The following is a 25531-nucleotide window of genomic DNA, read 5'->3' as shown; positions in this document are numbered from 1 at the left end:
CTTTAGCCACATACCTGTCCCTTTCGTTGGACTGAGCCAATAGTAACGCCTACCAATACCTTTAATTATAGTGCCCGTCCCGCCATGACTCGCGACCAGGGACGTCCAAACATGACGCACGTATAGAAAACATATTTCAAACTAAACAAACTCATCAGAATGGACACAAAATAAAAACGAAACGAAGAAACCAGCTAAAACCTACCGAAGGAAACCCGCTGGGACGCGTGCAAATCTAAAAGTAAAGCGAGAAAAATGTAGACAACGCGTCAGGCCTGGTCAGCCCAGAGAATTCTAGGGCTAAACTGGCAGATCCGAAGGTGTCTGGACGCTCTGATTAGCTTCAGTCGCACACACTTTGCTGCTTCAAGGTCACTGCGATGACGTCATCGTGGGGCAAGACCATTCCATTCCATTCGATGGGGCAAACAAAGCTTTCTTAGAATTTCACACAAAGAAATTACTGAAGCGTTTTGGGCATAACGAGCTGTGGCTCCAAAAATATTGTATTAGAAACCAAAAGCGGTAGGCAATTGCCTTAAACTACACTCAGAAAAATGTTTCTTTATTCGTCTATCTTTTTTAAAATCCAATCTAATCAATTGCAAATTTTTAAAAAACTTTTTTTTTCGAATACAGCTAACCCCATTTTCTGTGTGTACCCAAACTCATGGCTAATATGTCAAGATATTCTTATATGGCTTAGGCCCAAAAGTAGTGACTAACCCGCGACAAGATGTTAGCTCAATTGCCCACGCTGGCCATTTGTTAATGCATATATTCTATTCTGGTTTAGCGCCTCATCAAATTTCTAATTTATGAGCCGGAGTTTCTCAGGCTTTGTGCGCAATTGAATGGCCGACGGCAATTTAGCAATTATAAAATGATTAATTTTTGTGCATTTTCTCAACACCTTCCACTTAGCGGCCGCTAACTAAACCGGAGCCCAGCGGCTCCAACTTGGAGCCCAAAATGAGTTGCGAGCTGGGGAGTTGGGAGCTTCCAGCCGCTATCTGCGGGCTGAGGGCAGGGCGTTAAAGCCCAACTACTGTCGATTAAGGTGCCGCTGCCCCGTTGCCGTGTAGGGTATCATTAGGCCAGACAAAACAATTTAAAATAACTACAGCAACTAGCATAATAATGTAAAGAAGCAGCGGCCATCGCAGTCCAGAAACGGGCGATGGCGATGGCGATGCCATAGACAATTTTCATAATGGACAGAAATAAATCTGAAGAGCAGAAGCTACAGCTGAAGCTGAAGGAACAGCAGCAGCAGCAGCAGAAGCAGCTGCAGCCTGGGAAACTGATCGACGAGCACAACTTAATTAATAAACTAATGAGCAGTTTGCAGCCAAGTCCACCGAAGTTCCAAGACCCCCCTTCCAACCCGGTGGAGTTCATCTGCGAGATTATCTACATAAAGTAGTCCCCGACGCGGACGTGCATCGTGCTCGGATATGGCTAAAAAGCCCAGCCTATTTGCTAAGAGATCGTCCAGAAATTAAAATAAATGTGCAACGTGCAAAAATGCCAAAGACCCCAACCGAAAGTAAAACCGGAACGTGTTCAGCGCCAAAATACGGCGAAACGGAACGAAACGAAAAGTAAGGCGGGCAAAAAACTGATTTATGCATATGGCAACGGGACGGACTGTACGTGGAAATCCCGATGAGGCATCTTGTGGAAATTCGTTTTGCATATTATAATTGTGTTCAAATGATGGCAAGATTTTCATTCAGTTAATAGTTTAGTATCATATAGAATGTCTAATTACATTTTATATATCCACAACTTTTAAGAACTTACAAAAGTAAATAAAAAACAAATTGTTGGTGCTTAGCAGAATCATAATTGGCTTTCTGCAGAAGAGAGCAGACATAAAAAAATCAATTTGAAATAAAATATTTGAAATCTTCAGACCGTAATAAAAGTGTTTTACAACTGCCTGGTTGCACTTACCTTTTTGTTCAGATGCATACTTACCACTTTATTAGGCTTAAAAATGATTTAAAGTTTTGAATACTCTTCCGACTTGCCATAAACGGTCTTTTTAAGCGGCTTTTCACACTTCCTCGGCCAGATTGTAAAGCGAAAAGCGCCCACTTGGCATTTATGCAAAGGGGTTCTATAAATGTGAGCGATCTTCTAATGGGTTTAGCGAAAGCCTTGGGATTGTCGCCATCTTGGCGAAATTAATGCCAACCAATAAAGATCGGCTAATGAAGTTGATTTTTTATGCGCATCTTGGCCACTAAACTGACTAAACAGCCGTAATTACAGGGTCATTATTTAGAAGGCATCGACGGCCAAGTTCGCCAAGTCGGCGACTAAGACAAATGAGATTAGGCCCGGCCAACTGGCAGAGGCCAAAAATAAAAGTGAGCACTGACACGACTGTAGTAAGTGAAGTGCAAGTGAGGCCTTGAGGGTTCCACCAGTAAATCATTTTGTTTTCACTCTAGCTGCTGCCGCAGTTTAATTATCACGAGCCAAGATTTGGTCTGTCCTCCAGCTCGTAAATTGTGGCCAGAACAAGAGGCGGCTGACGGCTGCTGCCGGGGCAACATATTTCTGCATCGCCGTGTAAATTGAAAAAGAGTTGGAAAACTATTCAAATCAATGAAAACTGATAGCCCCGGGCCGTGGCGGCCAAGTCATGATGAGCTTGGGCTTAGTCCAGCTGGCCCTATCCTAAGTACCACTAAGGTACTTCCCGCTGCACTGAACAAAAATCAAAGCTCTACAATTGCAATCTCCGCTTAAGAAGTTTAGAAAGTCTACGGTCTGACTTTCTTACATCCCAAGTAAAAAATATAATATATTCTATATTCTCAAATATTTCATATATTCTACATGTAAGAATTATTATTTAAAAATAATTTTACTACATAGACTGCTATTGAAAACACCTGTTCGCCTGCCCACTTTTCTCGCTGTGGGTTGCTCCAAAGATGGCACCATGTACCATTTAAGCGACATGCCAACACTTGACCAGGCCTAGAGCCCGTGAGGCTGGAACCTAGAACCGAGAACTGGGAACTTGGAACCTGGCCAAATGTATCATTAACAAGTCACGACAAATTCGCAGGCTAGTCCACAGTCGGACCGGACGTTTGAGAGCCAAATTTGGTAAGACCTCGACATCGGTTGGGCATTAGATAAACTGTGATCCCTGCGTCTCCTCCGGCCGCCGGGACTCCAGTGACTCCCCAGACTGCAGCATCAAGTGCCAGGAACGCGGACAGGTTCACCATTTCCTTGGTTCTGTCGGTCGCCGGCGGCGGCTGCTTTGAACGAGGACCCACCGCCACGTTCAGGTGTGAAGAAATCTAAAATGCAAACACCAAATGGCCAACAATGTGGCTTCTATCCGCAGTCCATTTGAAGTTGCTCCCCTGGGCGCTGCCAAAAAGCCACTGAAGGCCCAAGATTGAAACGGAAAGCGATCCGGCGCGGCGAGGAGGATGTGCGTCGATGTCCAGCTAACCCGGCCCGTACCCAAACCCATACCCCACTTCCATGCGCATTCGCAGTCGCATGAATTATTTATTTCGATTGTCTGCGCGTTGCATTATTTTTAGAGTGGCCATAAAGCCGGTCGATTTATGATCGTCGGTCAGGAGCCGTTCAAATTATCGCAGGGCATGCAAAATTTATTAACAAACATAAAAATTGCCCGAGAATTTATTTCATCTTAATTCAATTTAACAACTTAAACAGCCATAAAGTGTTCACATAGTAAATCAATGGCCACTCTATGCAGATGGGCTGCTGCCCAGTCCTGTCCACATGCATCATCATCATAATCATAATCGAGGTGCTGGCTAGGGACTCTATATACACACTCTATACTCCAAGCTCCATGCTTCATGATCCATGCTCCTTGCTCCGTACGTACTACATATCTAGTCCCCCATTCCCTGGCGGAATTTATGAGCTGCGCATGAAAATGAGTCAAAACAAATTATGCCGCTCGCAGGTTTTTAGCCAACTTGGTCCTGATTGACAGCGACTGCAGTTCGACTTTCGACTGGACGAGCAGTCGGCGTTGGATTGGTGGATGGGGGTTTTTTGCTGAGCGATTATGATGTGAACGCTGCCAAAAAGATTTCCATCAGCGGCAACAATTTCGAGGCATTAATCATGGCCGTCAAGTATGAGGGTGGGTCCCATGGAGTTCTACCCAAAAGTGCCACAAGGTGGAGCAATGCCGCCGAAGGAATGCTCCTCGATTCCTCGATTGCCTGATTGCGATCTCCGCCGGATGCGACAGGCATTTAAATCGTACGCAGAGAGGATTATGAAGAGGTTATTATTCTGGGTAGCCGAACATTTAGTTGTGGCTCTTCATTCATAAATCAAATGTTTTTATCTCGCAAGCCAAATAACTTACTGCTTTAAGTTGTTCATATAAGTAATATTATGTATGTTAAACGAAACAGACTTAAAGCATTTGATGGATTTATTTGCTGTGAACTTCTTTTTTCAATAATTTAGAATAACTTAGGAATGAGGCAAGGAAATGAGTTTTTTTTTAGCCAAATGATCTAACTCTGGCAGTAGCAGCCGTCGGCGGTGTTCTTACGGATCCAGTCCAGGAACTTGCTCACCCTGGCGTAGACACCCGGCGCATTCTTCTGTGCACATCCGTAGCCGAAGGACACCACGCCGGCCAGCTTGTAGCGACCCTCGTTGACGATCAGTGGGCCACCACTGTCGCCCTGGCAGGCGTCCTTGCCACCCTGCTGCACCAATCCGGCGCAGAGCATCACCTCGGCAATCTTGTCCTTGTAGCGCGTCTGGCGACACTGCGCGTTGGTGATGACGGGCACATTGACCTCCTGCAGATAGTTGGAGGTGACGCCGCCCTCCTTGATCAAACCCCAGCCAGCAACCACAGCCTGGAAGGGATTTAGAAGTCAGTGACTATGCTTTAAATATCTATAACTATTAACTACTAATAATATTACTGCTAATACTAGGTCTAAATAATGGTCAGATTTTTAGTCATAAATTTCGAATGTCTTGATTGACTCGACTAAGAACATTCAGATTTAGATGTTTTCCTTATAGGCTCGTAAATATTTTATGTACGCCCTGAAAACTTCTATTCAGGCCTACATAAAAGGAAATACAGTTTAGCACATAAATCAAGACTTGTACTCACGGTCTTGCCATCAAAGTTATGATTGGCCTCGGGCAGACAGACTGGACGCATGTTTCCAGTCAGTGGAACAGGGGACTCCAGCTTGAGCAGCGCCACATCGTTGACAATCCGGTTGGGATCGTAGTTAGGATGCACAGTGGTCTGGACGACCTTGCGCACAATGCCGGGATCCCGGGAGGATCTGTCGATCTGGAGCAGGCGAATGGTGATCTGATCCCTGTTCCCATGCACACAATGGGCGGCGGTCAGCACATAGCGATCATTGATTAGGGAACCGCCGCAGAAGAGGCGGGGATAATGACGACCCTTTACCAATTGGGCGGTCCAAGGATACTTGTTGGAGCGCACCTGCTGGCCGCCCACGATACGGTTGACATTCGGAGTGCCGCAGACTGGAAAATGCACCATTATTGGAATTAAGTATGAGATATCTACTACTTTTTCCAGAGCATTATCTGGGGTACTCACAGCAGTTCTGCTTGGCGGTGCACTGATTGCGGCTCTTCGGTGGTCGCACTGCTTTGATAGATTGTTCTGCAGGATCGACCACATCCACCACGTCGGCGAATTGCTGGGCGAGGGTTTGGTGGGGCGCTTGATACTGGTACTGGGCCAAACTGAGGCCGATGCCCAGCAGCAGGAGCGGCAGGGCCAGGTAGACGCGCATCTTGTCCGGAGTTGACTTCTGAGGAAAGTGACAGAGTGGTTTGCCAAACGCCGGCTACTTATAGGGCCCCCCAAACGCTTGAGTTGGCGATCATTTCGAATCGGTTTTTTTTTAATAAAACTAAAAATATGAATGTTTTATTGCTTGTATAAGCCGCGCGCGCATCTTTCTTTCATCGTTCTCCTCGTGCTTTTCTTTCTTTCTTTCTTTCTTTCTCCGCTTTCTTTGTTTGGCAGCAGCTTATTTGCATAACACTTTATAGCGCCGCACACACGCACACCTTGCGGTTCTCGAGTGCGGAGGGTTTTGTATTTTTGGCTCTGTACAAATTATCGTTTTCATCCAGAACAACTTGCCGAATGGCCAAATAAACTTTTAATAGCAATTAAGGCTTTCAGGCGTGGGATGCTTAAAAATATGGGTTATTGGGAAGGGTCAATCGGAATAGCTGAATTAAATGCTTAAAAGCCAACAATTAGAAACGAGCATGATCATCCAATGACTGGCCAAGGTTTTTATTTATAACATTTTGTTGAAGAAAAGTACAAAAGAAACTTGTCAACTTGTAACAAAACAATTTTATTCTTATTTTATGAAGTATTTTAAACCATTAATAAAAAAATTTATGAAAGAATTTCTTACTATATCTAAAGTTATTTTGAGTTATGTAGAGTATATTAAGTTCGCTAAGCCCTCATCAGATTTGGCCATAACAACTTTGCATATTCATGAAAGTGGAGCAAACCCGAGAGCGGGTTCACCACTTCCACCTCCCGCCGCTTTTTTAATGGACTTTTAATGCGCATCTGGAGCGACTTAGGCATCGTCATCGACAGCAGCGCCTCTGACCCGCCGGACCTGGCCAAAATAAACTCGGGCGCTGAGTTGGCGGATTCCTGCTGGCCCACTCGAGAACGTCTTTCTCTGCGCCACTCGATCGAATCGAATGGAATCGAATGGCAAATGGCGAAATGCCATCTGCGCGATCGGCATTGCAGCATAAATATCCTTTAAGTGCCGGTTATCCGGTATCATCATTAACCGGAGGCAAACGCCCGCTTTCACGCTGCCTCAGATCGGGAATAATTTATAAGGCTTTGCCAAGGGGTTTGCTTTTCGGCATAATTTACAAAACGCAACCAGAACCAGGGACAAGTTATTCGCCCAGCTCCTTCTGCTGGCTCCTCGATCATATTTCTTTGTATGGAATGTCGTCGTCGTCGCCCGCCACTTTATTCCTGGACTTGGATTGGCAACAAAATTGATTCGCCTGAGGCACAGTGTCGTCCATCCAAACGCCCAAAAAATATAAATTAATAAATTCAGCGCGTTGAAAAATTGCGTGCAGTTTGAAATTATGCAACATGTGGCACTTACATGCATGCCTTCACAAAATAAATTATGCAAGAACACAAATTGCCTCGAAATATTTAGGGTCACAATTTAGGACGCTCTGGCTGACCTACTATAACAATAATAAATCTGCCAGAAACCCATTAAAATTGATAGATTTCACATATTTCAAATATAGTCTTTGCTACGCATATCAAAATCGCAAAAAGCTAATAGACTTATATTTACATTTTGCCTTGTTTGGCCTGGCTTCCCAACATAAATAACTTTTACTCTTATGCAAACTATAAGCGCATGCAAATGTAGGCAGCTTTAGAAATTTGTTTCTTTTCGCAAAATTAGCATAATGTGTTAAAGCAGATCGCAGAGTGCCACAAACTTGGCCCAGACTCATTAGTTAAAGGCACAACTTAATCATGGAAAGCATCAGAGATATGCAAATTGAACTCACATCTAATTGTTGCAATTGTAATTGCCAGAAAAAGAACAATGGAAAGATCGCAGATTTCAGCATGGTCATTATGTTTTCAGCATGAATAAATACCAGAACCACCGCCCCCCACCCCTCTTTGGTGGGCGTGGCTGAGTGACAAACACGCAGCAGGAATCACTTATGACCACGTACGTATGTACATATATAGGATGCAGATCATTGAACCAGACTGGCAATGGCAAACGGGCTAAGAGACCGAGGATGCCAAACTGTAAGCCAAGTTAGAAAGGTTGAATGGCATGCCATTCACTTGCTTCTTGCTCTTTGCTTTTCGCCCGGTGGCAGTTGCCCGTCAGAGTCACTCAGTCAGTCACTCATAAATTTGCATAAGAACACTGAATTGCATTGCATTATCTAAGCGGCAGTTGCAGCTTGCAGTTGCAGTTTGCAGTTGCAGATGCAGTTGTTGCCGCACTTATCTCGGCGGTGGCAACAATCATGGCAAAGGCAAAGATTTTAATTATTGTGTGTGACGGCGACGACGACTCCAGCTGGGAAGAACCCAGAGAAAGATGTCGAGTGAGAACACGAGAGAGAGAGTCGACAATTGACTGTACACTGCAAGAAAAAGCTTTACTTTACTACTTAAAACCAACAATTAAGAGACCAACTGTCAGCATTATTAGAAATTTGTTCACATTGTGGAATATTTAGAGTCATTGGATTGCAAATTGATATCGTTTATCTTAAGCTAATTCCGCCTAAAAACTTCTTCTTCCTGTGCAGTCTGGCAGACATCTGTCTTTGAATTCTCAGACTGACTCGGAGTCTGCAGTTTGGCTTCGCCTGATGTGCTGCATTTGATAACTGCCAGCAATGAAGTCTTAGACCCTTAGATAATGAAAAGGAAGCTCGTCTCGAGTCTGGTGCACTGCAATTCAAATTAGTAACAGGCCGGCACGAAGAAAAGGAGAAAAGGCGATCAGAAGAAAGAAAGAGACGTGCGGTGCGGAAGAATCGTCTTCGGCTACCGGAGAATCGTCCCCTGCAGTGCCAACTGGCAACATCTTCTTCCTCAATGACATTAATTCATTTCGTATGCAAAGCAATCAGTGAACTCTTCTCCTCCAGAACCAGCTCGTCGTCTCGATCTCGGTCTTGGTCTTGGTCTCGGTCTTGGCAATTAGAAAAGAGTTGGAAAATTGTATGCGGCTGCAGATCGGACTGCAGCTTCGACTGCGACTCCGACTTGGACTTGGACTGACTTTTCCGGCTGGCACTGCGCACTGATTTGCATTGCACGATTCTCAACTTAATTTAACATAAAGTAAACAAGCGCAGTTAACAAGCCAAATACAAGCCATGAGCGTGCGGGTGCCGGCGCAGCTTCCAGCCATCCAGTCATCCAGCTATCCAACCATCCAGGTTCAGGTTCAGATTCCGACCCTCCCTCCATCTACAGTTCCCAATCCCTCAGCCTGCCAAGGGCCTTAGGTCCGAGACCATCCACGTATGCCCTCTTCTTCCTGGGCCTGCTGTCGTGTGACGTGTTGTGAAAATTCTAAAATATTTCGCCCAGCTTTCTCACAAGTCAACGCGAGACACTCTAGGATCGCACAGTGGTCGTGAAATAATCAAAAAAAAAAAAACTAAATAGCACGTGGTTAACAAATTCGAAGTATTCCTTTAACGTTACAGCCAAATAAATTTGTGGTATTAGTATTTGTAAACTTTGCTAATTGAATCAAATAACTAATTCTTCTTATCATTCCTTGAATTGTTTGTTTTCATTGTAAAATATATATTTTCAATATCTATAAATTATAATATAATTACTCTTTATACATCATGGCTAAAAAAGTTTATGTTTTGTATCACATATTCCTCGTCTGAGCCAGTTGGGCCTGGTGTGGAGGTAGGATCCACAAATGGATTAGTTTTAGGAGAAGTAGTAGTAGTAGGAGTAGTAGTAGTAGCAGGAGTAGTAGGAGTAGTAGTAGTAGTAGTAGTAGTAGTAGGAGTAGTAGTAGTAGTAGTAGTAGTAGTAGTAGTAGTAGTAGTAGGAGTAGTAGTAGTTGTAGTACGAGTAGTAGTAGGGCTTAATCCCCAATTATGATCATATTCTGGTACATAAGCAAAATGAAATGGTTTATATTCCGAGCGTACTCTTAAGATTTCCCGATGATATTCATTTGGGCAGCTAGTATTAAAAAGTCGTATCAAAAAAAGTATTTGCTTTTCTGTGCTTTCCAGCAAAAGGGAACCGTTGGCCAGACCATTGACTTGAATTAAGCTAAAAATTATTACGAAAGAATAAATACATATAGATAGATTAAAGATTAAAGAACTGTATACCTTTTACCTTTTGTTACATGACTGCCGATTTATGCGGAGAGCCCTATGATTTGTTTCTATTTCCGATAATAGCTTATCGACTTTATCAAAAGGCACTGAAGGTATATACTTGTCCACCTATTCCAAGAATATGGTTAATAACGATACAGTATTGATTTATAACGATCTTACCGAGGAATCCCGTCTTTCAAGTCCATGTCCATGTGGCACTAAGGAAATCAATATAAAGATATGCTGCCATTTGCACATTTAGTGCACTTTCTGAATACGCTTGTACGTAAGTGAACCACATTTCATTTTCAATGCATCTTTAGGAAGGCGTTTGTATGGTTAATACTAAAACGAATCGGCTTGACAATTTTTGTTAAGCGATTTTACGTGCAATTAATATGTATATGTATTTACTTTAATTATTGATTGTGTACAACACATAACCAATGCGATACATCCTATCCTATTTTATAAATTTAAAGACAATAACAATACTTTTAAAAACATTTGAAATACGATTTTTTCCAAACTGTTTAACTAAAAAATATTTAAAAGCTGCTGGTCTCTTTTATTACAACCTGATTCAAAGAATATCCAGGATAATGGTTTTGAAGATTATCTACGTATAGGGGGAATCCCATTAGCACGTAGGAACTTTAGAAACTCTTCTTGGAGTGGATATGAATACCATGGAAAGCAGGAGGGGAACCATTGTATACCTACGTGGCTTACTTGCTATAAAAAGTTAGCTGTTATGATGGAACAATTTGTTAGAACTAAATAAAAAAAATATGTCAAGTATTCATTTTTACGAGCATCGCTTGTTTATTAGTTTATCGATTGAAAATGGAAAATGTAATTCTTTTCAATTTTGTTGCACAATTTTTAATTGGGACGGTCGATGCGTATGTCATTTACATTTAAGTTTCCTCCTGCAGGTGGATTTTTAACTGGCTGCTTGGGCACATTGTCCGGGTTTTGAGGTTCAGAAGGTGGTGGAGGACGTATTTTGGAACTAGCAGGCTTCTGTGATCCTACTGGACGTCCAATTTGAATCGGTGATCCAAGAGGCGGAATAGAGCCCGGTGGCAATACAGAATTAGGAGGCACCTGTGATCCTGGTGGATGTCGACCTTGATTTGGTGGTCGAAGGGGCGGAATAGAGCCCGGTGGCAATCCAGTATTAGGAGGCAACAGTGATCCTGGTGGATGTCCACCTTGAGTTAGTGGCCCAGATGGCGGAATCGAGCCCGTGGATGGGGGATATATTCCAGAATTAGGAGGCTTCTGTGATCCTGGTGGATGTCCAATTTGATTCGGTGATCCAAGAGGCGGAATAGAGCCCGGTGGCAATCCAGTATTAGGAGGCACCTGTGATCCTGGTGGATGTCGACCTTGATTTGGTGGTCGAAGGGGCGGAATAGAGCCCGGTGGCAATACAGAATTAGAAGGCACCTGTGATCCTGGTGGATGTCCACCTTGAGTTAGTGGCCCAGATGGTGGAATCCAGCCCGTGGATGGGGGGTATATTCCCACATTAGGAGGCTTCTGTGATCCTGGTGGATGTCCACCTTGATTTGGTGGTCGAAGAGGCGGAATAGAGCCCGTGGATGGGGGATATATTCCCACATTAGGAGGCTTCTGTGATCCTGGTGGATGTCCAATTTGATTCGGTGATCCAAGCGGCGAAATAGAGCCCGGTGGCAATCCAGTATTAGGAGGCAACAGTGATCCTGGTGGATGTCCACCTTGAGTTAGTGGCCCAGATGGCGGAATCCAGCCCGTGGATGGGGGATATATTCCAGAATTAGGAGGCTTCTGTGATCCTGGTGGATGTCCAATTTGATTCGGTGATCCAAGCGGCGGAATAGAGCCCGATGGCAATCCAGTATTAGGAGGCAACAGTGATCCTGGTGGATGTCCACCTTGAGTTAGTGGCCCAGATGGCGGAATCGAGCCCGTGGATGGGGGATATATTCCAGAATTAGGAGGCTTCTGTGATCCTGGTGGATGTCCAATTTGATTCGGTGATCCAAGCGGCGGAATAGAGCCCGATGGCAATCCAGTATTAGGAGGCAACAGTGATCCTGGTGGATGTCCACCTTGAGTTAGTGGCCCAGATGGCGGAATCCAGCCCGTGGATGGGGGGTATATTCCCACATTAGGAGGCTTCTGTGATCCTGGTGGATGTCCACCTTGATTTGGTGGTCGAAGAGGCGGAATAGAGCCCGGTGGCAATCCAGTATTAGGAGGCAACAGTGATCCTGGTGGATGTCCACTTTGAGTTAGTGGCCCAGATGGCGGAATCCAGCCCGTGGATGGGGGGTATATTCCCACATTAGGAGGCTTCTGTGATCCTGGTGGATGTCCAATTTGATTCGGTGATCCAAGCGGCGGAATGGAACCCGGTGGCAATCCAGTATTAGGAGGCAACAGTGATCCTGGTGGATGTCCACCTTGAGTTAGTGGCCCAGATGGCGGAGTCCAGCCCGTGGATGGGGGGTATATTCCCACATTAGGAGGCTTCTGTGATCCTGGTGGATGTCCAATTTGATTCGGTGATCCAAGCGGCGGAATAGAGCCCGGTGGCAATCCAGTATTAGGAGGCAACAGTGATCCTGGTGGATGTCCACCTTGAGTTAGTGGCCCAAATGGCGGAATCCAGCCCGTGGATGGGGGGTATATTCCCACATTAGGAGGCTTCTGTGATCCTGGTGGATGTCCACCTTGATTTGGTGGTCGAAGAGGCGGAATGGAACCCGGTGGCAATCCAGTATTAGGAGGCAACAGTGATCCCGTTGGATGTCCACCTTGAGTTAGTGGCCCAGATGGCGGAATCCAGCCCGTGGATGGGGGATATATTCCCACATTAGGAGGCAACAGTGATCCTGGTGGTTGTCCAATTTGATTTGGTGATCCAAGAGGCGGAATAGAGCCCGCTGGCAATACAAAATTAGGAGGCACCTGTGATCCCGGTGGATGTCCACCTTGAGTTAGTGGCCCAGATGGCGGAATCCAGCCCGTGGATGGAGGGTATATTCCCACATTAGGAGGCAACAGTGATCCTGGTGGATGTCCACCTTGATTTGATGGTCGAAGAGGCGGAATAGAGCCCGGTGCCAATACAGAATTAGGAGGATACAGTGATCCTGGTGGATGTCCACCTTGAATTAGTGACCCAGATGGCGGAATCCAGCCCATTGATGGAGGGTATATTCCTAAATTCGAAGGCATCTGTGATCCTGGTGGATCTCCAATTTGATTCGGTGGTCGAAGCGGCGGAATAGAGCCCGGTGGCAAGCCTGAATTAGGAGGCAACTGTGATCCTGGTGGATGTCCACCTTGACTTAGTGACCCAGATGGCGGAATCCAGCCCGTGGATGGAGGGTATATTCCTGAATTAGGAGGCTTATGTGATCCTGGTTGATGTCCAATTTGATTTTGTTGTCCAAAAGGCGGATAGCAGATCGCTAGGGGAGGGACGAATCCTGAATTTGATGGAGCCTGTGATTCAGGTGGATGTCCATCTTCACTCGTTGGTCCAACAGAAGGACTCCAGATCGCTGGGGGAGGGACGAATCCTGAATTGGGAGGCGTCTGTGATTCAGGTGGATTTCCATCTGGGTTTGGTGGACCATAAGGCGGATTCCAAATGGCTGGGGGAGGGACAAATCCTGAATTGGTAGGCGCCTGTGATTCTGGTGGATGTCCAATTTGATTCGGTGGTTCATAAGCCGGATTCCAGATTGCTGGGGGAGGAACCAATTCTGAATTGGGAGGCGTCTGTGATCCAGGTGGATTTCCATCTTGATTCGGTGGTCCATAAGGCGGACTGCAGATCGCTGGGGGAAGGACGAATCCTGAATTGGGAGGCATCTGTGATCCTGGTGGATGTGGTTTTCCTGAATTGGAAAGCAAGTGCGATCCAGGTGGATCTCCAAATTGTGGTGCGTTCCCATATATGGGGAGTGGATACCATACTCCAGGGGTTGCTGGATCAGGAGGTGGTGGTGCAGAGGGTGGAGGCGGTGGAGGTGTCGTTATTGGTGTAGGTGTCGTAGTTGGTGTAGGTGTTGTAGTTGGTGGACGTGTTGTAGTTGGAGGTGGTGGAGGTGGAGGTGGCGGACGTGGTTTTGGTGGAGGGGCAGGAGCCGAAGGTGTTGGGAAGTTATCGGGAACATAGGGAAAATGAAATGGTGTGTAGGACTCCCCGGATCTTATTCGATCGAAACTGAATTCCATATTCCCCTTAAATTGGATTAAATAAACTTGACTTTCTTCTATACGTTCATATAAGTCGGACTTACCGGTACAAAGAGGAAAATCACAATTACCATATAATTCCATTTCGACATTTAGTATAGTCTCTAATATGGTCAACTTTAAAATAATTTAAAATATATTAAGTTCCTCAGTTTTGTTGAACTATTTTATGAATTGATTAATTATAAACGCCTTAATGAAATTAGTAACAGTTACGCTTTCAGTCCGACAAACTTTGCAAATAAGTTTAATAAAAAGCTTGAAATGGAGTGCGCGGTTTTCGAAAGATTATATAATTAGTATAGTTTCATTCCTAGCTATGAAGCGTAAAAACAGTTTCTTTTTTTATATTTTTTTTAATGCCACATATATTTTTAAATACATATTTTTGCTTGTTGCTATTTTGTTACTTAACTCAATAGCTGTTTTTCATTGGTGGCACAGTTGTTTTCTACCTCTAGATTGTTTGTATTCACCTATGGCGGTGATCCGGCGGATCGTGTTTTCTGATTTGGGGAGATATCAGGTATACTCTCACTTGGTGGTGCGGGTAATCCTGGAGGGTAAAGAGGCGAATTCGGGGATCCCGATGAACGCCAATTTGGTTTTGCGGGCAAGGGCTGAAGGACAGAATTCGAAGATCCAGATGGACTCAAACTTGGTGGTGCCATTAATTCTGGACGTTGGACAAGAGGATTTGAAGATTCCAATGAACTCCAGCTAGGTGGCGCTGGTAGCCCTGGAGGTAGTTGGGAGGGTCCAAGAGATCCCAAGGGTGCCTCTTGTAATGGTGGAAGTTGGGCGGAAGGATTCGAAGATCTACGCGAATTCCAAACTGGAGGTATGGGCATTTCCGGAGGATAGACAGGACGATTGGCAGACTCCAATTGATTCCAATTTGGTGGTCCCGGTGGTCCTGATTGGGGAGAGGGAGGAAAAGATGATCCTGGTGGACTCCAACCTGGTTGTATGGGCGATGCCGGAGGATGGGCGGGACGATCAGCAGATCCCCATGGATTCTGATCTGGTGTTCCCGGTAGTCCTGGTAGTGAAGGGGGAGGAATAGGTGATCCTGGTGAGCTCCAACCTGCCGGGGCGGAACTTGGAGGTTTGATAGGAGCATGTGGATATTCTACTGGACTTGAGCCTGGTTGCTGTTGTATTCCTGGCAGTTGGTAGGAAGGAATCGAAGATCCAGGTGAACTCCAACCTGGAGAGGCATTTGTCCCGGGAAGATTTGGTATTCCCGATGGACCCGAGCCCGTTGATCCCAGTAATCCTGGAAATTGGGCGAAAGATGGTGGCGCAAATAATCCTGGATATTGGTGGGAAGGAATGGGAGAGGCAGGTGGGATTAAGCTTGGTGGGGCGGGTAAAGTGAGAAGTTGAACAAAAGGAATTTGAAAGTTGGGATGGTGGAAGGATGAAATCTGAGATCCCGTCGAAAGTTGTGCATATAATCCATTTCCTGTTTGATATCCTTGATATCCTACCCATTGGCTCCACGGTGGGTACCATAGGTATTTATTAATTTCATTTTGAGGATAACAAAGGTATCCTGAGTTTGGATACTTTTGGGAAAATTGGGTTAGTGGATGTGGGGAGTTACACGGATACGGTTGAAGTATTTTTTGGGAAGTTGTTCTCTGCGGATTTTGGTACAGACCATTAGAAATGAGATTTACTCGCTGCAAAATTTCTTACTGGAGATATTTGTCCATCGACTTTTTTGCTGGCTTGCACCACTGATAATAATATGATATTGATTATCCACTTCCACATTTTGTGTGGGGGCTTTTCAATTGCCAGAACTGAAATGATTCCAGAAAATGTATTTGGTTCTAGACCTGGCATGTGGCTCATTTAAAAGTAGAACAAATGCATTACCGAGAATATATATAATTAATTTGTCATATTTGACGAAAGACTGATTAGATAACATAGTTACAGTGTCATTTTGTTGGCATCTATCTTGCATATATTTAAGCTAAGCCATGCTTGCATGCATTTTTTTTCTCTGTAGCTTTTTGTGTGATAGATTTGGATATTTATACCACTGTGCAGCGATGTTGGCACCGTGAAGAGTTTATTAAATGCCACGACAACAGCGGCTGTTCTCAGCCGTCCCCTACACAAAATCCTTTGTAAGGTAATTGCTCATTTGAGTTATAAACACGCACACAGCCGCTGCTGGAACCGCAGAACCCCTGGGATCCTCCCAGTTCCCCGGTCCAGAGATGGCAATCGGGGCTGCCCAGAAAGGGCTGTGCCATGGATTGTGGGCAACGTCCCCGCTTTGCATGTCTAACAATTGTTCTTCTAATTGCGTTTATGGCCAGGCGAGAGAACTGGCCGGACGCAGTCCACCCGAGGCCTCCGATGCCTTGTAAACGCAATCGGACAAGATAATCTCGGCATCGCAGCGTGCGCAATGATTTGCCGGGACCCCAAAAAGGGCTTACCCCATGGTCATGTCCGATCCTCTCCAGCTTCCACTTCCACCGCATCTATGTGGCATGGCATGGATGGCATAGCATGGCATGGCATGCGCTCTAGCTTGCATTTGGGTGCAACAAATTGGCGCAACGCATCTGCCAGACGCTGAATTGAGTCGAGTTCCTCAAATTGGCACTGGCGTTGGGGGAGAAATGCGTTGCATATCGCATTTATGGGCTGCTTATTAAGTGGTGCAACAAATTGACAGCAACAAAGAGCACCTCTAGAGCACCTTCAACATCAATTACCCACAGCGATTCGCAGAAGAAACCGAATGGCGACTGCCGACCAACACTTCATTAAAAGTAAATAAGGTGTCCATGAGATATTGAGATAAGTCGGTGAACGAGGGTGTTGTTGTTCTGTCTAAAGTTCTTAGGGTTCTTGTGATTCTTCACTCTTGCTCTGATCATTGAAAACAGAAAGCTTATGAGGATTTCATTGATAAATCTAAAGAATGGAATGGACTTATTAGTTGGGTGTGCCTTGATTAATGTGTACTTGCACAATTTCAAAGGATTCATATGCCCCCATATATAAAGGTAGCGCACTACAGTCACATGCTCAACTATGAAAGCCCTCGACAGATCCTAAGTCCTAAGGAATAAGCAGCAAATAGTTCGTGCAATTGCCAGTTATGGCCGAAAGTGGAAAAAAAAGGCGCGCGTCAAATGGTGGAGTGAAAAAACAAGGCGAATAGCCTGCAGATGTGGACCGCCGGTTACAATAACAATCTGCCAGGAAGGAATAAAGTTTGGAATGGCGATGTGGCACATATGTGTGCGGAAAATTGAAGCCCAGCCGCTCGCTAATGATAACTGCTGGAACTTTAAAGGCGCGAGATTGCGGAAACTTCGCAGCTGCCAGCGGATGACTATGTGGCCCTGGAACTGTGCAACAACGACAACGAATGCGACGACGACAAGTGTCAAGTGAAGCTTAGATAAATTTCAAAAAGGGCAACAACATGGTCTTGCCCGTGAGGATGGAGCAGGCGACGATTGCCCGCCAGCTGGCGAAGATCAGATACACGTTGAAAACCACTTTAGGTATGAGATTGGACGAGTTCTAGAAAATATATAGCGCTGTCTCTCATTCACTGTAGAATTCGTTATCGAAAATAAATTTGTTAAATGTATACAAATGAAGTGGTTAAATGAATAGAATATCTTTTTTTTTTTGTGAAGTTACAGATTTTAATGGAATGCATTTTTGTTGAGTGTTGAGTTGAAGTGTCTTGGAATGAAATGAAATGGCTGGGGAGGAAGGCCAAGCCTCAACTTGCCATGCCGCACAAGTAGCCGGCAGGCAGGCAGCACTGCATCCTCTGGGCCTCAACTTCTCATCTCCAGCCCGATCCCGATACCCATCCTCATCCTCATCCTCCTCCAAATCGACTGAGTGGCATGCCATGACTGCCTCCGCTTCCTGCTTGTTCTGCTCGTATTTGAACTTCCAGACACGCTTTTGGCCCTTAACATTTTTGACCGTCATTTTGCCGATATAAATTCTTCAGCATCTCTTTGGCTGCTGATGCTGATGCAGTTGGCTCAGCTCCGTTCAGTTCTGTTCTGGTCTGGTCTGGTCTGGTCTCTTCTTTCTTTCTGGTGGAGAGGGAAACCGCTTCGGGTTGCACTTTCTTCGTCGTGCCAGAAAAAGTGTAGATCAGCGCGAAATCTAATTTATGCAATGTACAAGAACATACAACATGTTGCACGATGATGAAAATGCGGCAGCCAGCCAGCAATATTTTTTAATAAAAAAATGAACCAAACAAAAAAGTGGAGACCAAAAGCGAGCGGCAAGACAATCGAGCAACGACAACAACGACGCATGTTTTATGACTCTCATTGTCATTTATGCAAATTAGGAGTACGGCAATGGCTCTCGAGGAGCTGCTGCAGGAGCAGCAAAGGCCGAGGAGCCACAAAAGCCGATCGATGGCCACTTCTAAGCAGCGGCGCAAATTTCCCACCAGACCGAAAGACCAGCCGCTTGCCTCGTGGCCTGAACTTTTTGTGTCATGGCCTAGAAGATCCTGCCTCCCAGGCCCCCAAGACCCCCATCCAGCGATCCCTTCAGCTCCGATGATTATGAGCAACATGTTTTATGATATCTGGCGGTGATTTATTATCATTTGATTTAAAAAGCAGTGGACAGGACACACATCAATACATGTGGCTGGTCAAAGTCTCGTGGAGACATGGCGTTATTTATAGTTTTGGCCGGGACCTTCGCCGGGCAGTGGGCACTGGGCACTTCGATGGGATCGGGGCATGTGTTGGCGTACCGTCCCAGGTTGCCAGTTCGTTGGGATTCCTCCGGTACCACAACATGGTCCTAGCTGCATTTCATGCTTATTACAGAAATGTGCGCTTTTATGAGCGCGCCCAGCATGGTTAAGGTGGAGACAGCCTTTTGGCGATTTTAATTAGCCAACCGAGCCAGCCGGCTGATCTTATTCCGCCATGAGAACCGCTGGACGGCTAATTAGTTTCAAGCTGCGATCGCATTTGGAACAGTTACAATTGGATAGTGGGCACCTCTGTTAGCTGTAGGGCAGTTCATGTATCTTAAGTCTGGTCTAGACTAAAAGTCATTATGCCTGGCCTGCAGCTGACTTTTTAAACGGGCTGCTATTGTTTTAAAAAGTGCGGAGAATCTTGCCTTTTGGACAACAGGAATAGCTTCATCTATCAGAAAGATTCCAGCTTAAGAGTTTGTAAACTGCGATGTCTGACTAAAATCTTACATTAAAGTGACTTATTAGTCACAGCTTCAGTAAACCTTACAAATATTCTGCATACTTTCAGGATTAAGGGGAATAAGGAGAGCTTCTGAAACTGAAGGCAAATTTTCGAAATAATTAGTACCTAATTTAGATGTTCGTTATTTCAAACGTAGTTAAAGCCTTGTTAAATCAAATCTTTTCACATTTAATACGCTTTAACGATGGCTCCCTGGCCAGCTTTACGATCTCCATTAGACACCTGAGGAAACCTATGTATGTTTAATGCTCGCTGAATGGAAAAATCGTGTAGGAGTATTCAAATGAGGGCTCTCAAATCAATGAAACAACTAAATCAACTGCGATCTACATGCCAGTCTACGTTTTTATGCCCTTCGTGTTGGGGAATCTCGAATTTAACGATCTGTTCAGGGCTTGTCGACCCTTTTCTTTCGTATTTTAATGCCCCTAACATAAAAGCTAATGCCAAGGTAGAGCAGCATTTACTGGAGGGCTGATTAAACAGGATATGCAAAAATGGCTGGGCATGATGGCCATTAAAGGAGCAGCTGGAGACTTGGCCCTGCGCCAATTAGAAGTACTTTTCAAGGTTATAGTGTTTATTAACCACTTACACTTGCGCTATGTTAATCTCCCTAGAATATACATCCGTTTGCATAAGTAGCCGCTATAGCCGTATTTCACAATCAACGACGTCATCAATAGAATCGCCTACGTGCCGGGTTATCTATGTATCATCATCCCACTCCAAAGTTGATGTGCTCATCTTCGTGGCGTTGATACATGCCACTAAAAATAGATTCCCTTGCTGCTGTGCTTGCTTAATTTGCTTTAATAATTTATAACCTACCTGCACACATAATCTCTAACGATGCACTTGCCACAAGTGGTTAGGGTCAGTAGACTTTAGACTATGATACACCAATCCAAGATTTACTGAATATAAATATTTTCAAATATTTATTATCACGATGTATACATTATTTAGTCGCTTAGGATATCACTTTCTGTCTTAACCTTTGAGAAATATTTTTATATCAAACTACCCCTTCGATCTTTTTGTTTTCCCAATTGTTGCTTATTTTCGGGCAGTGTGATTGCATGGGGTAAAACTTAATAAACCGATGTATTTTCTATTCTTCCAATGATTCTAGCCATTTGCATTTACATGCAATTAAATGCCCATTCACGTGCCAGCGAGGGAACAAAAGCAACATCAATTGGCTGGCTCGGTATGACATCACCAGTAAATCTTCCTGCCAGCGACTGTTGCATCATCGATGTTATGGGCCTGAGCCTTCCCAGATACGTTGCTATCTATTGCCTTTGTCCGTTAGCCACCAAATCGGCTTAACTGCCGCCTACTCGCAGGCCAAACCCGTACTGGCGTTGCCCGTGGACGGGCTTTTTTCAATTGCAAATTTAATTCAATCATTGACTATAATTTGGCACACTCAAGGCAACAACAGGAAGGTGGCACTGCAGTCTGGATGGAGTCTCGGGTCCGGAGTGCGCGTTTAACAGTTAAATGTTGCTGCGGAGGGGTTTTTGCATTTAACACGCGCAAATTGCTAGTGCAACAACTTCTAGATACCGGAAAGGCAAAGGTATGGGTAAGTGCAGACCCAAGACATGGCCACCATTAGAAATTCTAATTTTCGCAACAAAAACAACTGCCACAATAGCCTGGGTAACTGCAATCATCCAAACTTTGGAGTCACCCACAATCGAAGTGGTGGGGCAATGGCAGGAAAGCCGATTGCCGCAGAAGAAGATGCAGATGAAGGTGGCAAATATGTAAGTCACGTTGCCCATTCCGAGTTGTTTTGGGTCGGGCTTTGTTTGGTGTTGCTATTGACAACGAAGTAGCAGCAGCGGCAGCAGCAGCAACAACTGCAAGAGCAACAGCAATGCTGTATGTTGCTGATGCCGCCGTAAACAATTGCGATAAAAAAGCGTGCGAATTTCTCACGAACATTTTGTGTATAGACCTGGCCGAGTACCCAGGCATCTTCTTTGGCCCCAACCCAGCCACCTATATCGCCATGGCCAATGCCAAAGACAGAGACTCGACTCCAATTCCGATTCGCATGGCGCATGTTCTGGCGACGGCGGTACTTGTGCTTTGATTGCCCAAATCCAAAACAGCCAAAGCATCAACTGCAGCGCAGCGGTGGGCAACTACAGTGGGGGAAAAATTTGTGAAACAAACATAAATTTGTATACTATTCAGTTTAAATTGCATACGGATTATATTCATCTAAACCATATTGACAACATACTGAAACAAAAGTATAAAAAGTTCGTTGAAGCTCAATAGATTCGATATGTTCTCCAGATGATTCTTTTTTTAAAACATTTTTTACCAGTGCAGCTACATCCAGGCTTTGGCCTCAACAAGTTTTGCCTTAAGTGGGCTGTGGGTCAGGCCATGGCCGGAATTTCTGTGTGGCACTAATGATTTTGGCTTGGTACAATTGATTGATTACTTGATTGAGTCCATTGAACCGTGGCGTTTCGGGGCAAAGGTCAATTGGATTGTCAGCGGCAGGGGTGACAACTTAGCTATGTTTTGCCTTCATAACAAACAGAATACAACAAACGTCTGGGCTCTCTGACCATTTGGCTGGCAGAGGCTCACGTCTAGGAAATTGTCCAACAGTTGGGTTTATTATTTCGATTGCAGAATCCACATACACAACACATAGTACATAGTGGTCTGGGATTCCTGGGCACGTAGCAGCACTTTGGTTTCGTCTGCAGACTGCTGAAGACTACGACTTGCAGCTTCTTCCCAGTGTTGTTGTGTCTGCACCGCAGCACCACTTCTAATGATCCGATCCCAGCGAGATCGTTCAGCCAGCCAACTAACAACAGCAACAACTAAGCAACAGCAATAGCAGCAGGCAGCAGGCAGCAACAACAACGGAGATCTGCAGCTTTTTTGCAGACTCTCCTGACTGCCAGCAATTCTTCTCTGTTTTCTTTTCTTTTCTCTGCTGCTTTTTTGCCCCCATGCCTTGTCCATGCTTATTTTCTATTACTGCTTTTTCCACTTAAGGCCATTGCACTTTTTACGTGCATGCCATGGAGGGCCATTGCCGTTGATGTTGCTGTTGCCAATGTTGCAGTTGCTGCCGCCACCGATGTTGCAGTTGCTGGCTGTACGTGCAAAGGTTGTGAAAATGCTGAGACTCTGAGGCTGTGTGTGGAAAAGCTGGCAACAAATTTTGCGTCATGCCTGGAAAAAATGAAATGGAGCGAAAAAATGTTGAGCTGGACACAGTCGAAGCCTCCACTTGGACTGTATTTTGCAGCCGCTGCTGATGTTGCGGCTTCTGCTGCAGCTTCTGTTGCCGCTGCTGTGCCAGGGAAATATGGGACTTTTTAGGTTCGTTGACTTTGAACATTGTATTGGCATTGTTCTTCTCACTTTATTATTTGCTTTGGCCAGTTCGCGTGCAGTAGCCACAAGAACAGAAGTGCAGAGCACTGCAGCCAGAACAAAGCGCATATAATTCATAGCAGGCGGCAGCAGAGGCAAAAGCAGAAGCACCAGGCTGACCCTTTCATTAGACGCAGACTGGCCAACTTTATGCATCCTGCGCGTTGATTTCCATTTAAACGACAGCGTTAGAGAAACAGAAGCCGGGCCAAACTGGCTTCCTTGATGCTATCCACCGATGCTGGCGAGTCGAAACGAAAAGCGAAAGAACCCATTAAAATAGCTCCAACTGTAGCAAATTCAGCTCCTCGACTCTTTGGCTCCTCGCCTGCAGCAACGCGGTAGGTTGTTGTCGCACGGCTATGGCCACTTTGATTTGCAGTGCCGACCCAGGCGGACACGACCGGTGACAACTTTGACCACCAGGCCAGGAACAGATATACCAAGTAGATCGAGACGCGGACTTTGCCTTCGACTTTGCAATCCTGCCGAGCTTAAGTCGAACATAAATCTTTGGCCACTATAGACTTCCCATTATCTGTAAATTACGAAGTCGTTTGTAAATATATACATTTTTATATTACTATTTTAAAGCAGAGTTTACCATTATTAGAATTTTACTTCCACATACAATGTATAAGATTATTTAGAAGCCCACAAGGCTTTCCCAGCCGATTCGATACAGGAAAACGACCAGAATTGGGACATGAAAGTCTTGGGCTTGGCACGTATTATGGTCACTTGCTTCGTGCTGGGCGCAAGAAAGAAAGCAGATTCGGGTCTAAAAAGCTTCCACTTGCAGAGCAGGGTTTGCGTGCAGCAATTAGTGGCAAATTGCATGGGAAAATTCTATTGGGAAATATGCAATGATGTGCGCGGGCGAGCCCCAAGGCCTTTGAAATCAAAAGACTTAGGACACGAACTTGCTCGCCAGCCAACGCATTGGGCCGAATTCTTAACAGTAAACTTTAAGCTGAAGCTGAAGCAGAATTTGACTCCACTTGCCGGCTCAGTCTGCGGAAATTTTCAATAACGAATCACTATGATTACCATTTAGGCGGCGATCGCCAAGAAGACGGCCAACTTTTTGGCCTTAAATTGGTAAATGGTAGATGCAAAACGAAAGGTGATCAACTATGCAGTACCTGTTAATATTTTCTATGATGAAAAGGTATTCTTTTTTAAATACATTCTAAATTACATTGCACGTAAAGGTTAAGCTTTATTTCCCATTCCCATAAATTTTGAATTTAGTGTGATACCTTGATCATTCATCAAACTGATCTACCTCTGCTTTCCTTTAAATCAATGGGTGTTTCCAACGGTGGGCGACTAGTTTACTTCCTTGTTTTCATCTGCTTGGCCAAAACAAAAACAAAAATCGAAACCTTAACCTTAAACTTGCAATCAGAGGCCCTGCAACCCGCTGATGGTCCCTCAGCTCGCCTGTTGCATTTGTAAATTTGTTGAAAATCAGAGGAACAGAGGGCGGCAAGGCGACAAGGCGGTCAAACAAGAGTTGCATGCATGCAGCGCATTTGACGTAATGGCCAGAAACAACATCGCGAACCAAGAGTTCATTACTCCACTTAGGAGAGCCGCGGCCACAGCTGCACAAAGTTGAACATTTCGCTGGTCGTCCGATGGGCCAACACGAATGCAGAGGTCGCTGAGCCATCATCGTCATCATCATCTTGGACTTGGTCTTTGTTGTGGTCCCTACCCTTCTATTCAGCTCTTTCAGTTTTCCGAGGAAGCTCGAAAGTCAGAGTCAGATGAATGTGGCTAGCTGGTTGACTGAAGTGGGCGGTCATGGAAGTTGTCGGTTTTCGTAAATACTAAACATTTGCCAATATGCTAAACGGGTTTATTTTTCTAAAGCTTTTTTTTTTTATTCGGGCTCTTCTGTTTCTACAGTTGGCCTTAAGGTTAAGGGGAAATCATTTCGAACGAAGATGTTCATCGGGTGGTGGCAACGGCAACCTGTGCTGCAAAATTGCTGTGCCCGTGGCCACGGTAATTGGTTGGCCTTTTGGGCAATTGTTATGAACATGTCAAAGCTAACGACTTTGACTGTCAGCTGGTCAAAGTGTTAAGTGGCCAGGCAGAAGGAGGTGTTGCTGCCATCAATGACTCTCTCTCTCTCTGTGGAAAGTGGCTGGCATCTGCCATCTGGCGAGCTGCATCTTTGCAGCTTTGTAAATAACAATTTATCTTCTTAATAGCATTAAATTGCAACATCAAAAGCATGTGGGCACGACGTTGGCTGGCCTCTAGAATAATGCCAGACTTTGATATGCCCTGCGGGCTGTTCCACTTAATCGCTAGATGGGCAGAAAGTCTGGATAATTGAAAGGATTTGATGGGCTGAATTTAGCTAGATGGTTGATTGAAATGTTGCTGCAGCGCAGAGGGGCACAGAGATGGTCAGCATCATATCGAAAGCTTAACTGTTCTAATGCCAACTAATCATTAAGTTTTTTAATCTTCTTCGGTACGTTTTCAAGTAATGAACAGCTAATAAACCGCAATCATAAAGATTTTACGAGCGGTAAAATTGTTTGATTTATTTAACTATCAAAACATTACTCTTGATCTCAATCCTAATCTAA

General features: G+C 44.9%; 4 protein-coding genes and 2 long non-coding RNA genes across 8 annotated transcripts; 2 read left to right on the top strand and 4 right to left on the bottom strand.

Moving 5' to 3' along the window:
- The first annotated feature begins 1114 nt into the window (after positions 1-1114).
- On the top strand, positions 1115-1846 carry lncRNA:TS6 (long noncoding RNA: testis-specific 6). The gene has a single exon (NR_156780.1). It is a non-coding gene; the product is annotated as a long noncoding RNA: testis-specific 6 (long non-coding RNA).
- A 2585-nt stretch (positions 1847-4431) lies between these two features.
- Positions 4432-5921, bottom strand: CG3355 (uncharacterized protein). Of its 2 annotated transcripts, NM_135004.2 has the most exons (3): positions 5636-5869; positions 5168-5559; positions 4432-4901 (listed from the first exon to the last, which is right to left on the bottom strand). In NM_135004.2, the coding sequence occupies exons 1-3, from the start codon at positions 5832-5834 to the stop codon at positions 4548-4550; spliced, it is 945 nt and encodes a 314-aa protein (NP_608848.1). In that variant the 5' UTR covers positions 5835-5869; the 3' UTR covers positions 4432-4547. The 2 variants fall into 2 exon arrangements, with proteins under 2 accessions (NP_608848.1, NP_723001.1); NM_164594.1 differs by having other exon boundaries at positions 4447-5559; positions 5636-5921.
- Positions 5922-9403: 3482 nt separating this feature from the next.
- On the bottom strand, positions 9404-10273 carry CG43798 (uncharacterized protein). The gene is made up of 3 exons (NM_001273114.1): positions 10147-10273; positions 9983-10092; positions 9404-9913 (listed from the first exon to the last, which is right to left on the bottom strand). The coding sequence occupies exons 1-3, from the start codon at positions 10222-10224 to the stop codon at positions 9460-9462; spliced, it is 642 nt and encodes a 213-aa protein (NP_001260043.1). The 5' UTR covers positions 10225-10273; the 3' UTR covers positions 9404-9459.
- A 488-nt stretch (positions 10274-10761) lies between these two features.
- Positions 10762-14352, bottom strand: CG15635 (uncharacterized protein). Its single transcript, NM_135002.3, has 2 exons — positions 14274-14352; positions 10762-14214 (listed from the first exon to the last, which is right to left on the bottom strand). The coding sequence occupies exons 1-2, from the start codon at positions 14319-14321 to the stop codon at positions 10852-10854; spliced, it is 3411 nt and encodes a 1136-aa protein (NP_608846.2). The 5' UTR covers positions 14322-14352; the 3' UTR covers positions 10762-10851.
- A 99-nt stretch (positions 14353-14451) lies between these two features.
- On the bottom strand, positions 14452-16028 carry BG642163. 2 transcript variants are annotated; one of them, NM_001298675.1, is made up of 2 exons: positions 15934-16028; positions 14452-15875 (listed from the first exon to the last, which is right to left on the bottom strand). In NM_001298675.1, exons 1-2 carry the CDS (start codon positions 16009-16011, stop codon positions 14706-14708), a joined length of 1248 nt encoding a protein of 415 aa, NP_001285604.1. In that variant the 5' UTR covers positions 16012-16028; the 3' UTR covers positions 14452-14705. The 2 variants fall into 2 exon arrangements, with proteins under 2 accessions (NP_001285604.1, NP_001036331.1); NM_001042866.2 differs by having other exon boundaries at positions 14577-15875.
- A 6953-nt stretch (positions 16029-22981) lies between these two features.
- On the top strand, positions 22982-23443 carry lncRNA:CR45452 (long non-coding RNA:CR45452). Its single transcript, NR_124075.1, has one exon. It is a non-coding gene; the product is annotated as a long non-coding RNA:CR45452 (long non-coding RNA).
- The last annotated feature ends 2088 nt before the right edge of the window (positions 23444-25531 follow it).

The sequence above is a fragment of the Drosophila melanogaster genome, chromosome 2L (genome assembly GCF_000001215.4).
Source record: "Drosophila melanogaster chromosome 2L".
In the NCBI taxonomy this organism is placed as follows: Eukaryota; Metazoa; Arthropoda; class Insecta; order Diptera; family Drosophilidae; genus Drosophila; species Drosophila melanogaster.
This window is presented reverse-complemented; position numbering and strand designations above follow the sequence as displayed.